The 16,110-nt window shown below is 37.7% G+C and overlaps 1 protein-coding gene across 5 annotated transcripts in view; it reads left to right on the top strand.

Annotated features, from left to right (window-relative positions):
• LOC138019427 (NLR family CARD domain-containing protein 3-like) overlaps positions 1-15,027 on the top strand; it is a 48,862-nt gene extending 33,835 nt beyond the window's left edge. For 4 of the 5 annotated variants that reach the window (XM_068866218.1, XM_068866217.1, XM_068866215.1 and 1 more), the window contains 6 exons: positions 1,602-1,644; positions 2,171-2,199; positions 2,378-2,486; positions 2,970-2,998; positions 10,001-10,097; positions 11,833-15,027. In XM_068866218.1, coding sequence (XP_068722319.1) covers positions 1,602-1,644; positions 2,171-2,199; positions 2,378-2,486; positions 2,970-2,998; positions 10,001-10,097; positions 11,833-13,673 — 2,148 coding nt within the window. In that variant the 3' untranslated portion in view covers positions 13,674-15,027. Of the gene's footprint in view, positions 58-1,601; positions 1,645-2,170; positions 2,200-2,377; positions 2,487-2,969; positions 2,999-10,000; positions 10,098-11,832 lie in introns of all 5 variants that reach the window. The other variant, XM_068866219.1, reaches the window with a different exon arrangement.
• The last annotated feature ends 1,083 nt before the right edge of the window (positions 15,028-16,110 follow it).

Genomic DNA, 16,110 nt, shown 5'->3' with positions numbered 1-16,110 from the left:
ATGATGGCAGAAACTATCACCGCAACAGGCAGCATCTGCGAGTTTGCCCAGCCCCAGGTACTAGAAGTTTAAATACAGAGCAGTCTCTTGACGGTGGTGCACGCCACAACTTGCCTGGGGACCAGACTGAGCAGTCTGCCCCACCAGTGTCACCTGTAATTCCACCTCCGCGGCAGCACCACAACCCTGAACCACCCAAGGGGGACACTTCAGAGGCTTATGTTAGTGGCAGACAAGTACTCAAACCAAAACGGTTGGACCTCTAAGACACAATCAGAGACTAAGAACTTTTTTTTAATTTCGCTTTTCTTTTCATTTGAAATCCACGGACTGAGACATTATTATTATTATCATTATTTTTTTAATTTAATTAATTTAATTTTTTTTATTTTTAAAAGGGAAAGGATGTGACATAAATATGTAGACCACCCTAGCACGTTGTTATTTGTACATCACGTAACGAGCAATAAAGCGCCTTTGTAACTACGTCAGCCATTTTACTGTGTGTTTATCTTACAGGATATAACTAAGCGTCCGTTGACCCGATTTTGTGATGTTCAGGTTTCGATTGCTGTTTGTCTAGACTTTTTTCAGATCATTCAACAGAAATCTTTGCTTTACTGGCTTGTCAGCTAGAAGGGATTATTTGAAAAGTAATTTTTTTGTCAATGTCATGTGATTCTATGAGAAAGAAATTATTTTCGTGCGATTTTGTCCGCTTTGTTGACATTTCCTTTCACTTTGTTTACATTTACGTTGTGTCACGCACAGCGTCCGAAGGGCTCCAGTTAAAATTTCATTTCATACCAGCGTTTTAATTTGCAGAGCTGAACCTTTACGTTCTTGTAAATAAAGTAACCGTTCTTTCATACAGTATAACTGGTTTTTCAATTTGAAACATACCAAGATCGATTTTGGGCGGCTAAAGTTAGGCGTTATTTTTACATTCAAAACACCATGCACAGTGTGGGTGAGTAAGGAAGGCCAGGAATTATATTTACAATTTACACAGTCTTGAAGCTTTGGAAGTCTTCTAAATATGTGAGGAAGATGTTTTTTCGCGCCCGTACCGTTTCTTTGAAACAGTTCGAAATTTAGACTAATTTCATGAATAAAAATGGCGTTTGTTGTGAATTTTCGAACTTTTCTAAAATTCTCCAAATGTAAAGCGCTTGGGGATTTCTTAATATCATTTTTTTAAATAACCATTCCAAAGGGTTGTTTGGGTGGTATAAACCAAAATTCAATTTTTCGGAACTGCTTTGAGATTCTCAATATATTCCGACATGTGCTCTTAATCTCTCCAACAACCATAGAAGCACTAAAAGTACAACTACCAGAAACAATAAACACTTTGAATTCATTATTTCTAGCATATTAGAAATAGAGGTTATGGCAAAACATTTGTGAGTTCTGTATAGTTGCTACACTATGTGTATAAGATTTAAAGTGTCCTTGTGTTCTATACTCAAACATCAGAGTCTACATGCCTTATCCTCAAAAAGACTTTCCTTCTTTTGTATTAGCACAGGTTTTTAATTTTGTTGGGAATGCACATTTTACTGAATAAACAACTAATTCCATTGTTTTTTCATCTTCAGGTGAACAATGTTGATGGTCAGATGCCTATGGAAATCCAGCCAGGTGAATGTATAAATTTGCAGTGAATGTGGCTCTATTTGATGAGACTGAGTGTTCTTTAAAGACTCATGCTGATCAAAGAAGGTGTTAACATTAATCTGATAAGGCCAAAGTCTGGGGGGATGTGTACACATAGAAAATGGGTGACTAGAACACGAAGTTCAAGGAGCTGAGTACTAGCAAGTAGAAAGATGTCCTAAGCCCAGTTTCAGTCTGAAAGCAATACTTTAAACTACCTCATTGACCGATGTGACTTGTGCTGCTGATGTCAAAAAGTAACTGTTTCTTTAATAGTCCTATCACAAATGTCAATGGAAATTTTTGGTCAGTAGACTTGCATTTCTTTGTCAACAGTTTTGCTATCTAATTTAATGTTGAATCCTATTTTATTCAGCCATTTGGGTGCCCTCTCATTGGTTTTTAATGATCCAAGGTTGTCAACCTGTGGTTATTTGAGTGGGCTTGTAGTATAATCAAAACAAACACGTTAATCCAAAATAATAAAAACTCACGTCTGCTTATTCAACAGAGAGCACAGTTCAGCAAGGGCAATTAGGGGTGAGTACCAATTTATTAATTAATATTCAAACACAAGTCATTGCAACTCTAGGATTGAGTTGCAAAGCCAATTAGTAAATCCTCCAATCCACCCGCTGGATATCTTATCAGTTTGAAAGGATTAGCTTGTAACATTTTGATTTGATTTTGCATTTGATTTCTTCTTCTCTCTTAATAGTCATACTACAATGGGACTTCTCTTACAGAGGATGGCAGTTTAACAACAGCTGCTGATCACAACACCACATCTCAGCATATACCTCAAGATTGTGACCTTCATCATTCAGGTGGTATTTTTGGTTTTTGCTTTTGTCATTAAGGGTTCCTATTGTGCCCTAAAAGGAGGAGTAAGGATTGTACAGTTGGTTAGTGCGCGGCCTTCTGTGTGAGTGGTCCTGAGTTTGATCACTAGTGACCTTACATCCTTGCTAATCGACTTTTTCCATTCTGTGTAGCTTCAGGTAGCTTTACATACCCTTAAAAGGGAGCACTGATGGAAAGAAGGGGTGTGGGGGTAAACAAGTGCACCGTCAGTTTCCTGGGAGAATACTCTGTAGGAGGTAAAGGGACTTTGACGTTAAATAAGGTGAACCCTATTCCATCCTATTCTTGTCAGCCATTTGGGTGCCGGGCTCCATGATCCATGTCTATTTCATGAGGTTTGTCAACCTGTAGTTGTTTGAGTGGACTGTATACTGCAGTGTGCATAACCAAAACAAACATATTAATCCCAAAATAATAAACGTTGGTGTCTGCTTTAATTTCAACAGGAAGTACAGTTAAGCCAGGGCAAGTATGGGTGAGTGCCAAGATAAGACTTGACCAATTCAAACAGTTCTTTGCAACTCTATGCAAGTTGTGAATTGCAGAGTTGTATAGCTATTATTATGATTATGATTATGGTTATGATTATGAGTATGATTATGATTATGATTATGATTATGATTATGGCAGTTAATACGTATGAATGCGTAAGGTAACTACAGTGATTGGGCGTGAGATCCCGTGACCGATCGCTGGAATTCCCTTTTAAAATCGTAAGTAGCTCTTAAAAACCTACTTAAAGTGCCCTTGTGACCAAAAAATCAATTCATATTTTTCTTTCGATTTCAAAACTATGTCAGCAAAACACTAAGTGACCCACGTTTTAAGCCTTGATTTCAAAAAGACACCTCTTTATTTTAACTGTAATTTTCCTATTTAATGGTCCGCCATTACTAACATTATGTTCTTGAGATAGCTGGATCGAGGAGAAAATGACGTCAAATGCTCACTAGTTTAAGAATGCAATACGTGTGTACGCCGCAGAATTAATATGCAGCACGGGGGTTTTGGGCTTTCAGACTTTTAAACTCACGCTTTGCATGTATAATAAGTTGCGTTCATACGCTGAAAATTTAAGCTAGTGAGCCTCTGACGTCACTTTTCCCTGGATCCAACCGTCTGAGGTCCAATCGGTCAGTTTTGAACGTGAGTAATGGCGGACCGTGAAATCCAAAACTTACACTCAAAGTAAATGGCCTTTGGATAAAAATCAAAGCTCAAAATTTTGCCAGTCAGATGTTAAGCAAACACACTCTCAAAATCTGAAGGAAAAAAGGAAGTGGTTATTTTTATCACAGAGGCACTTTAAATCTTAATTAAATCTATCTAGATTAAACTAATCGAAAACTATAAATCTTAAAATCCCACGGATGTATTTTATAAAAGCTGGATAATCCTTGCTTTTTTCCTTTAATTATGAATTCTAATTTCAATCCCTGATGAGTAATGCCTAAAGTCTAGTATTTTTGGTAGATTCTATATAGGATGTCGGAAGTGTCCTTAAATGACTAAGAACAATAAAATGAAACTATATAACTATAAACAAAATAGGAAATTAAAAACTATTTCAAAAATCTATTAACTGTAATTGTATGTCAGTTGAGTTCCGTGCTCATTGTTCATGCATGATCTAGTATCTTCATACTTCTTGCAATGTTTAGGGTATTTGGTAGCATGGCTTCCTGCATCTGTTTTAGTACTATGTTACTTCTCTCTCTGACGAGACTTTGAACGGACTCCGTTACTTCTTTCGAGTATCTGCCCAATACAAGCTCTGCGGACGCGCGGAGCACCATTGTTAAGAAAATATAGTAACCCATCTATGCGAGAAAATTTGGTTTTATAGCCATGACGTCATGAACGTCCGTACGTCCACCCCTCGATGTATGCCAATGTGACTAGTATCATACTAGTTTACAGCATACATCTTTGATATTATATTGGACATCCATGTTTTGATCAATTGTCACCTGTCAAAGCAAAGTTTCCGCAGACCAGTATCATGTGAATATGTCGTGGGCTCAAGCTTAGAGCTCACCGAGGTCAGCTTTTTTTTTGTTAAGTTGACCGCTGACCGGGTACTGGTTTTCGATTGAATTGCAGGTTCAACCTAGGTTAACCCACTCACCTAAAAATAAGTGAGGCTTCATTTTTCGCGCGCTTTCTGTGGCTCGACGCGGCTACACAGCCATGCTACGTCAACTATAGTTCTTACACAGTCAACTCCTTTCGTGTTTAGGTGGAAAACGGTTTGGGAAATGTTTTTTTTCTGCCTTTTCGCTGGTTTCAATCCAGTTTGACATATCATGATAGGTGTGGTCCACACTGGCGGCTACGCAGTTATTCAAGTCAAGCATCGGAGGGATATAAGCTTAAAGCTGAGTGCTTATTTTTAATTTGCTTAGAGCTGCTTTTTTCTCTGTATTGCAATTTTTGGCATATCTTTAGAAGCTGTGATAAGGTCACATGATGCCTGGAGGACCTATGACTAGAACAGAAACGAAAGGAGAGCGAAAGAGAACGACAACGACAAAACAAAATACCAGTAATAGCTCATACTTGTTGGCAGAAGTTACTCCACAAATTCTTTCCTTAGGCACTAAACCATTTCAGTGTTATTTTAAGGGATGCGTTGTTTTTTTTTAAGTGGTTTAATCGGTTTTTCCTTTGTTCAGGAATGAAACTCGAATTTTTTTTGACAACTGGAATTAAATAAAAATTATCTGTACTATTTTGGACACAAAATAAACTTGAATTGTTTGTTTGTTTGGCTTTAAAATGCTAACGAACAAGTGCTTTTTTAATCCGTTTGTCCAACTGGTTTTCGCGGTGCCTCGACAGTGACAAGAAAATTTTGCCCTTATATTATAAACACGTAATTGAAATGAGTTCTCGTAAAATTAGAGGGAAATTTCACGAGCTTGTGTTTTCAGAAGTTTGTTTAAAGCACCTAAAGGTAATTTAGTGTTCGTCCTTTCTTGGTTACATTGCCGTATTTTGCCGATTCCTGTTCCAAGCCAAGCTGGCGTGTTTCAATGAAATAAATAAAATGTGAATGATCTAGTTTTCAGAGATAAATAGAGGATATTACATGGCCGCGCGGGGATACGAATTTTATCTTCGAGTGCTGAAAGTATCTCTCACGAGTGAGCGAAGCGAACGATTGATGAAATGTATAGATTTAAAACAACTTGTTTTTTTCATTTGCAAAATGCTAAAAAAGTGTTCACCAACCACTAAAACACGCATGTCGTGTAACATGAAACAAGATATGAAAGTTATGAAAAACAAATCATGATAATGTAAAATTTGCAGTAAAAATGTTAATGTAGTAGAGAAGAATTCTATTAAAGCACAAAAGCATCGTACGATGAAGAGGAAGCTCGCGTTTTATTGGCTAATCGTGTTCGTTACCATGACGACAGCTATATCCTCACATGTGAAAGATAAAAATGATACGTTCACTGCGCGCGGTGAAGATATGATTTTTTAGTAAAAGGAGAAATCCTGGTATTTCATCAGTATCTATATAATAAAGTGGAATAAAGTACATCAGTAAAATTATTTGTTTGACCTTAAGCTGACAAAGTTTTTTATGGCTTCCAATTTTAGCGTTATTCCTATTCGCTGGGTATTGACAGTTAACTCTGAAATGGCTTTTTTCCTTTCCATTCACTCACTGAGGGTGTGCTTGTTTTCTTTTAAAACTCGTGCGGTTCAACAAAAAATCATTGCGAAACCGGTGAATTCAACAGTAAATTTCACTCGAAAAACTGATATCACACTCATTGCTTTGTGATTCATGCGGTATCGGTTTTTAGCGTAAAATTTACCATGGAATTCACCAGTTAGGCAATGAATTTTTCTACAGAAGAAAGCAAAGAAAATGATTTAATTATTGAAGCAGCAACCGGAAACATTAAAACGCGGACAATTCGAAACTTTTTATTTTCATTAACCCTACAGGCAGTAAGATTAAATAACCAGGGACCTCCGCTTTTAGGCTTGGCTAAATCTATATATTAATGTTATGCTGTGTGATTTGATAGTCTGGGTACTGTTTCTTTGACTCGAATCACAATGGTTCGTACTTCCTTGTTTTCTCTTCTGCTTTGACTACACGATTATCGATCCACGGGCAGCTCATCTCTATTAGAATAACTTTCTCTTCTTTCTGGTCAATGATTCTCACATTAATACGGTTTGTTTGTACTTCTGTCTTTTCAGCAAAAAGAGGGACGTCTCACAAGGCTGTCACTTGATCATCCTTAGAGACTGGTTTTGGCTTGATTGGCTTGTACCATGCGTAGTCTTCCCTGGATACTAACTTGTAGTTGGAAAGAATCTCGAAGAACATAATTATGTCTCTCCACGTACTTTGATTCCACTATCGCACCACATCCAGCTTGGACATGTGCGACACTCTCTGGTTCTTTTCCACACAGTCGACAGTTATAGTCATGGGTGATGACCAACAGTTTGCCTTCCCACTTCTGGTCCTCCACGTCTTTCCTTGACATGTTGACTTGTGCTTGCTTAAGGGCTTTCTCCATCTGCTTGTTTGGAATCTGTTCACCTTCCACGATACAGCACACTGGGTGAGGATAGGATAACTTCAACTCCAAATTCCAGTTTTCTTGCATACTCTACTGCATCTTTGCCTAAGGAGTGATGGCCTCGCTCGGATGCTCTCTCGTCAAAATCTCATACGGTTGCTATCATTGGGTCAGGGTTCTCATTAACCTTCAAAGCTTCCTTGATCTTGATGAGCTTGTATTCCAGCTCCACCGATCGGAGGCCTCTTCAGCCTACACTTCTTGGCAGATAAAGCACTGCACTCGGGCTTGTAGGGTGCCGACCACCATTCTCATTAATAATCTTTCTTGTTTCCTGATCAATTTGTCGAAGCTCAGCTAGCGGCCAGGTCTGGGTCCACATACGATAAACATAGGTAGTGCAAACTGATTGGATGCATTGAATTTATTCCAATTAGAGGAAGGACTGGACCATATGACAGACATCTTCTGAAGATGTACCTTCGCTGCCTGTTTTAGGCCCACCTTGTCGTCTTGTTTCACGTTTTCTAGTACTCCAACGAACTTGTATCATTCACCCTCATTCAGACTTGCTATCTCGGTTGAGTGGTGTAGTTTCGCTTATGATCCATCACATACTTGTTTGCCACGCTTCACGTTGATGATGGAACACTTGTTTGGGTTTAATTCTAAGCCGATGTCTCTCATTGCAGCTTGAGTAGTCAGCACTCTGTGTAACTTACTTTCAGAAGCAGCGAACACTTTAAGGTCATCTATGTGCAGAAGGTCTGTGATCTTAGTGGAGAAAGGCTTACTTAGGTTATATCCTTCAGTCGCCTTGAGCATCCATGCCACGGGGTTTAAACATAGGGTAAATAGTCTTGGGCACAAAGCATCAACCTTCAAATCGGATCGTCTCTGACGTTTCCAGGCCATTCTTCGTCTTTGCCACGATTCTGATATTGCACGAGGAATACAAGTTCTTTACACACGCTTCTATCCAGCTTGGGAACTTGTGAAGAGCCATCATGGTACTTAACCACTTATGATTAACGGAATCATAAGCCTTCTTACATCTATCCATGCCATACTGATGTTGCTCTTTCCTCTTACACAGTCCTGTATCACCATCCTGTCAATCAATAAATTAAACTAAATTATTATAATAATGATAATAATCATGATAATAATAATAATAATAATAATAATAATAATAATAATAATAATAATAATAATAATAATAATAATAATAATAACAATTATTATTATTATTATTATTATTATTATTACTGTCAGTGAAGAAACAGGAGAGTTACGCTTCCACTATCGCATGGATTAGGACTCGAGTCTCATTTGCCATTTTGAGATCTGCATTGGTTTGCCTGCGAGGCTCGCGTTCTAGGAGGAGAACTACCCCAAATATACAGGAGACTGATCTAGAACTAGAAGTCTCGGTCGCATGTAGATAGTTTTTGCTCTTCTGTAAATAGCGTTATCCTCTGACACCGAGTTTATGGCAAAGAGCGTCTTAACATTCTATAATATTGATTTATAATTTTTCTTTCCTTTAGTTTATCAAATCTATAATGCTAAGAGTTGTTTAAATTTTTTTTATTTTTATTTTAATACACATGTTTATAGGAAACAAGAATTAAAAAAAAAAAAAAAAACTATTATTGCTATTATTAGAATTAGTACTAGTATTTGTATCTCTATAAGCCTAATACTTGTTTTAGAATTCTTTAAAATTATTGAATTATTATTATTATTATTATTATTATTATTATTATTATTATTATTATTAATGATTTTGTGAACATAGACACGTAAAAACTAGTGGGTGTGGCTTAGGACGGCTATTATTATTATTATTATTATTATTATTATTATTATTATTATTATTAGTAGTAGTAGTAGTAGTAGTAGTAGTAGTAGTAGTAGTAGTAGTAGTAGTAGTAGTAGTAGTAGTAGTAGTAGTAGTAGTAGTAGTAGTATTATTATTATTTCCGTAAGGTCGCAATAGTAGCAAGTACTTACTTCATCATGCTATAAAATTGGCCTTTTCCGAACTCTTATTGACCGAATCTATAAAATCAACAACACTTCCTCCGGCCTTCAAAACGATCTTAATAAACTTTCTGACACTTTGAAACGTAATTCATTTCCCTCGCACATTATTGACAGAACTTTCAAGTGGTATCTTGAGGGGTTTTTTTCTCAAAAAAGCCGGAACACTAATAATGACAATGATACACGTTATTTTAAACTCCCTTTTGTTGGCCATTATTCCAAAATAGCGAAACTTAAACTATCAAATTAGTTTTCACTTCATTTAAAATTAAAAACATGTTAAGTGTTAAAGATCGTACTCCTGTTGCTCTAAAATCCATGCTAATTTACCAATTTCCTTGTGCGGGTTGTAATTCCCGTTATATTGGCAAAACTAGTCGCCATTTTTCTACCAGGATAAAGGAACACACCGAAAGCGATAAAAACTCGCATATTTTTAAGCATTTCAACACAACTCCCCTATGTAAGAACAAATACTCCCCTTCGTGCTTTAGTATTCTGGATTCTGCCAGCAACTCAATTGATTTAAAACTCAAAGAAGCTTTTTATATAAATAAGATCAAACCTGAACTTAACAAACAATTGCAGCATTACAACACTTTTCTCACGTTTTAGTTTACACCTTGATGTTACGCTGTAATTAGTACGCGCTTTTGTATTACGTCATGTTGTAATAATTGTTTCATCTACCCGTAGACTTTATAACTGTTCACACTTAGGAACTCATTAAACTGATGATGGCATAAGCATGCCGAAACATGTCTTTCAAAAAAGTTGTTTGTTTCCTACAGTAGTGGTAGTGGTAGTTTAAAAGGATTATCCTGTAACAGTTTGATTGATCTTGCCGTTATTTTCTTCTTCTCGCTTAATAGACAGACATCAGTAGAATTTCTCATACAGAGGATGACAGTTTAACAACACCAATTGATCCCAACACCATATCTCAAGATTGTGACCGTAATCGTGCAGGTGGTATTTTTGTTTTCTGGTTTTGTTCCTGCAGTAATAATAATCATAATCATAATGATGATGATGATAATAGACATGTAAAAACTAGCGATAAAACGTTAAACTTCCGACATTACAGGGAAATCATGACGCCATTATCAAGGAGTTGGAAATGAATATGTGAGTTCATAACAGCTATAAAATACTCAAAATTTGCACAAATTGGACTTAGAACAAATTGGACTGTTTGGGTAACGAAATGCTGTACATCAAACAGTTAAGACCACGGCTGAACGTGCAAACAGATTCAATCTGTTCTAAAGTCGGTGTCTAGTTTTGTTTTGTTTTTTTTTTTTCACTTATGCAAATTTTGGAGTATTTTATATCTGTTATGAACTCGCATATATTCATTTCCAACTCCTTGATAATGGCGTCATAAATTCGGAGTTTAACGTTTTATCACTAGTTTTAATGTGTCTATGTTCACAAAATCATTATGAATAATAATAATAATAATAATAATAATAATAACAATGATAATAATAATAATAATCGACTTTATTTTTTGAGGGTGGCACTCGACAGTATACAATACTGATAAACTCGTGGCCCTCTAAAACGAACTTTGTGCCTATATTTTGTAAAGAGCGGGACTACCTCATTGTGCTGTGATCTTGCACATAAATGTGCTGCAGTAAGCAATTGCTTCTAGTAAGAGTCTCATCAGAAATTGATTTTAGGCAGGTTAACATGGTTGACATAAAGCCAAATTTAGAATTTGTAAATTACGTGCATAAAAACATCAACTTAGACACTGTCAGGCACTGAAACAAATGGCTCTACCGAATATCAGCTTTGGACTCTTTTGGGACTGATCATGTAACACTATATCCTGATTTTTATGGAAGGCAAAAAAAGCTTGCAATAATGTAATATCTATTTTAAACCATCTAACCCCTAAAGCTGCCCCATTGACCAGTTGTCTGGCATTCCACAGAATAAAATCAATCTGTCACTAAGGTGAGATAAGATAAAAGGTGTCATGAGTGGACCCTTTCACCTCTCAATTGGCCACCTTGGCCACCATTATTAGCCTTGCGTTAGACAAACGTGAAGTACAATCTTGTGACGTTGTTATGAGGCCAAAAGTCAATAGAGCAGTTTTCAAATGACTGACGAAAGTAATTACGTAATTGCAATTGCTACGCTTAGTCATTGGTTTAGAAATGTTTTGCCAGTTTATCAACCAATGAAAAGGAAAACCAAAACCAATCGCGATTGTTCCATGCTGTAAGCAAAATACACGGAATTGCTACAAATTTGGATTGGTTCATTGCGCTGTTTGCACCTGCTGTGATTGGTTAAAGTAATTGCTTTGGTATTTGTTTTACGACACTCAATTGAAAACAGCTCTATAACGTGAAACAAAGCAATAAAAAGCCAATGTGTATCTCATTATTGAAGACTGCACCAAGGAGATGATTGGAGAAGTGAAAGGTGTGATAATTTATTAAATAAAACAAGTACCATACGTTGTGATTTAAAATAACCGCAGAAGAATAAGAATTTTCACTAGCATAGCTTTTTGACTTATGATTCTACGAGGCTGTAGATACAGTATGTGATTAATAATAGGGTTTATTGAGTAGTAGTGTTCAGAATTAAAAACATGAAATGAGATGACTAATTGAATAATAGGAAATGAACATTAATAAAAATGTTTGGCTTCATAAAAATTGCTTCCTTTTTACTTCAGAGACAGAGTTGGATTTGTCTGGCAATAACATCGGTGACTCCGGTGTTGCTGCTGCTGCTGTGGCTGAAGCAATGGAAAGAGATCGAAGGCTAACACAGTTGAATTTGCCTGGCAATAACATCTGTGATTCGGGTGCTGCTGCTGTGGCTAAAACAATGGAAAGAAATCCAAGGCTCACAGGGTTGGATTTGTCGGGCAGTAACATTGGTAACTCGGGTGCTACTGCTCTGGCTAAAGCAATGGAGACAAATCCATGGCTGACAGAGTTGGATTTTTCTGGCAAAAACATTGGTGACTCAGGTGCTGGTGCTCTGGCTAAAGCAATGGAAACAAATCCATGGCTGACAGAGTTGGATTTTTCTGGCAAAAACATTGGTGACTCAGGTGCTAATGCTCTGGCTAAAGCAATAGAAATTCATTCAAGGCTGACAAAGTTGGATTTCTCTGTCAATAACATTGGTGACTCGGGTGCTGCTGTCCTGGCTGAGGCAATGAAAAAAAATCCATGTCTGGCAGAGTTGGATATGTCTTGCAATAACATCAGGGACTCGGGTGCTGCTGCTCTTGCTAAAGCAATGGAAAGAACTCCAATGCTGACAGAGTTGAATTTGTTTGGCAATAACATCGGTGACTCGGGTGCTGCTGCTATGGCCAAAGCAATAGAAGGAAATCCGATGCTGACAGAGTTGAATTTGTCTGGCAATAACATTGGTGACTCAGGTGCTACTGCACTGGCTGAAGCAGTGGAACGAAATTTAAGGCAGGCAGAGTTGAATTTGTGTGGCATTAACATTAAAGCGATGGATAGAAATTCAAGGCTGACATGGGTTGATTTGTTTGACAATAACATTAGTGACGCGGGTGCTGCTGCACTTGCTAAAGCAATGGAAAGAAATCCAAGGCTGACAAGGTTGGATTTGTCTGACAATAACATCTGTGATGAGGGTGCTGCTGCTTTGGCTAAAGGAATTGAAACAAATCCAAGGCTGACAGAGTCAGATTTGTCTGGCAATAGCATCGGTGACTCGGGAGCTACTGCCCTCGCTAAAGCAATGAAAAGAAATCCTTGGCTGAGAGAGTTCAATTTGTCTGACAATAACATCGGTGATTCGGGTGCTGCTGCACTGGCTGAAGCAATGGAAAGAAATTTAATGCTGAAAGAGTTGGATTTGTCTCGCAATAACATTGGTGACTCAGGTGCTGCTGCACTGGCTGAAGCAGTGGAACGAAATATAAGACAGGCAGAGTTGAATTTGTGTGGCATTAACATTGGTGACTCAGGTGCTGCTGCTCTGGTTAAAGCGATGGATAGAAATTCAAGGCTGACATGGGTAGATTTATTTGGCAATAACATTAGTGACGCGGGTGCTGCTGCACTTGCTAAAGCAATGGAAAGAAATCCAAGGCTGACAAAGTTGGATTTGTCTGACAATAACATCTGTAACTCGGGTGTTACTGCTCTGGCTAAAGCAGTGCATACAAATCCAAGGCTGACGGAGTTGAATTTGTCTGGCAATAACATCGGTGACTCGGGTGCTGTTGCACTGGCTGAAGAAATGGAAAAAAATTCAATGGTGACAAAGTTGAATTTGTGTCGCAATAACATCGGTGACCTGGGTGCCACTGCTATGGCGAAAGCAATTGAAAGAAATCCAACTCTGAGAGAGTTCAATTTGTCTGGCAATAACATCGGTGATTCGGGTGCTGCTGCACTGGCTGAAGCAATAGAAAGAAATTTAATGCTGAAAGAGTTGGATTTGTCTCGCAATAACATCGGTGACTTGGGTGCTGCTGCTCTGGACAGGTCTGGTCGATTAGCGTATTGTACGCTAATCGTGTAAGCTATTGCAGAAACGTTTTCAAACTAAGAAAGTGAGTTTCTCTTGAAGTCAATTGTTGGCCTTTTTTTTCTCAGTTGCAAATAGGAAAGAGTTTGAGTACAACCAAAACAAGTTTTTCGCGCGTTTTGTTGCAATGTATCAGAATTCCTGGCATCCTTTGGATGAGAATAATTCTGTTTTCAACGAAGAGGAGTAAAAAATGTACAGCAAGCGGCGATAGTTACGATTAAAATGTATCATTATGGAACATACTTCGTAACATTTAGCTTTGTGTATATTTAAAGTACCCATAACCTAAAAGTTTTATTTTCCTGTTTGAAAGTCCATATTAAAAAGTGACCTTTGGCGAAAGAATTTTTCAATTCCAGCGAGAGGCGAATTTTCTACGATTTTTTCAATCCTACACAGCCCTTCCGCTGGTCAGGACTTCACGGGCTCGCTGTGACGTAATTCAGGAATGCTTGTTGGCGTGGGTCTTACCTTTTCTTACTAATCAACGCCAAGGTATCGCTCAGCGATCGTTTTTGGTATTTTTCAGTAAACAAAAAAATCAATAATACCCATATTTATCATCAAGGAAAGTGCCTCTGAATCTGGAAGTGAATAAACTGGCGATTTAAAAAAAATAATTTGAGGCGAGTAGTTGCGGTCTCGACGAGTCAGCCAGCGCTAGCACTGAAACCCAGAACTACACGGAACCCTACGTGGAAGAACCATCAGCAGACGAGGAATGGCTACAAAATTGCGTAAAAGAACAAGAAGGAAGGTCTCGCGAGGGAATTAAATCAACACCATATGTCTGTTCCTGTAATCGAATTTTGTCAGTCTTCAACGATCTTCTCATGTTGCTGTCCAAACAATACTAGAAGTCATCGTCTTTGAAGGGAATCTAGGAAGGTGACGAAGTTTTATCGGGATCCCAGTTCTTTCTTTTCGCCAAGACAAAATCTACGGCCATTTTTTCCTTCTTTTTTGGGCTATTGCGTTTTCCGAGTCGAAAAAAGTATTCCCATGTATACTTTTTCTTTTTTCACGATCAGCTGTGTTGTTAAATCAAGCGGTAACGAATCTTTCAGCTATTTTTTCACATCAACTTTCAAATCCTCATGTTCTCTAATCACGTGTTCCTGAATCCCACGTCATAAGTTGAGAGAAGACTTGAGCGAGTGGTGTGCCAAAATGGCGGGCAATTTGAATTCCATTAGAAAATTCGCCTCTCGTTCGTATCGAAAAGTTCTTTCTCAAAAGTTAATTTTTCGATATGGACTTTCAAATAGGAAAATAAAAATCTACACGTTATGGGCACTTTAAAGATCAAAGAAAAGTCTGAATAAATGGAAAGCCTACACTTGGATGTAAGCGATGTGCCAATCTCTTGTTGCGACTTCGGGGCACAGTGAAGTTTCCCGCTTTCTTGTTTTTAGTTTCTTGTTACACTGGTCAATTTTGACTTTAACTTTGCTTTATCTTTGTTGAGACATGACGTCCCTACACTCGTGTATAATTTTATTTACTATCACCGACAACATTCAGATCACTAACACTGAAAATCACTTCCGCCCAGTTTGTCAAATCTGCGGTCTCCAACAACAGTCTTAATGAGGACTGCAATCACCCGGACGAGGCGACTTCATCAGGATGTTTCATTTTTCATTCTGAGGAGCCTCATTTTTCTTGATTACCGGGAACTTTAAGAATTGGGGAACAAAGAGAACGAGACAAAGCTATTACACTAGCTAGGAAAGCTTTGCATTAATGGTTTGACTCTGGGAAGTTCAATAAGATGACGGCAACGTGAACAAAATTCCTCTTTAAAACATACAGTTGTGCTCTTGAACGCTGTTCATCTCGTAAAAATGCTACTATAATCAAATTTTGATCCCTTATAGGTCTTTTTTAATCGCGTACAATTCCAGAAAAGATTAAAAACGCCGTTTACCGTTTGGAAATATCTGCATTCGTTGCGGAGATAAGGTGTAAAATAATTATGCAAATGACAGGACTGATGACGTCATTCACTCAATCCAATATCACATCAAGTATATAAATAGAGCTATGTTAAAATCTTTAAAAAGTGTTGGATCTGACCTAAAAGAATAAAAATCTAAATTTTCGGCAACGTTCTGGTTGCCTTCATCAGAGTAATATGACGAGATGAATAATTAAGAGAGTTTTTTTAAGGCATGCGTTGATCCCTAAGGAGCACAATAAAAGGCAAATAGGCCTTAAAAAGAAGCTGGCATTCATTTATTGTTCCCGTTAGGGATCAAAAGATGCCTTAAAAAAGCTCTCTTTAATTATTGGTCTCGTCATTTGACTCTGACTAAGGCAAACAGAAGGTTGCCGAAAATTTATTTTTTTACTTTTTTAGGTCAGCTCCAACACTTTTTACTGGGTTGCCAAACCCAGTCGGAATCTGCGTTTCTTTTCGTCGTTT

The sequence above is a fragment of the Montipora capricornis genome, chromosome 10 (genome assembly GCF_036669925.1).
Source record: "Montipora capricornis isolate CH-2021 chromosome 10, ASM3666992v2, whole genome shotgun sequence".
Lineage (NCBI taxonomy): Eukaryota > Metazoa > Cnidaria > Anthozoa > Scleractinia > Acroporidae > Montipora > Montipora capricornis.
Note: the sequence above shows the minus strand (reverse complement) of the source record. Positions and strands in the feature narration are given on the sequence as shown.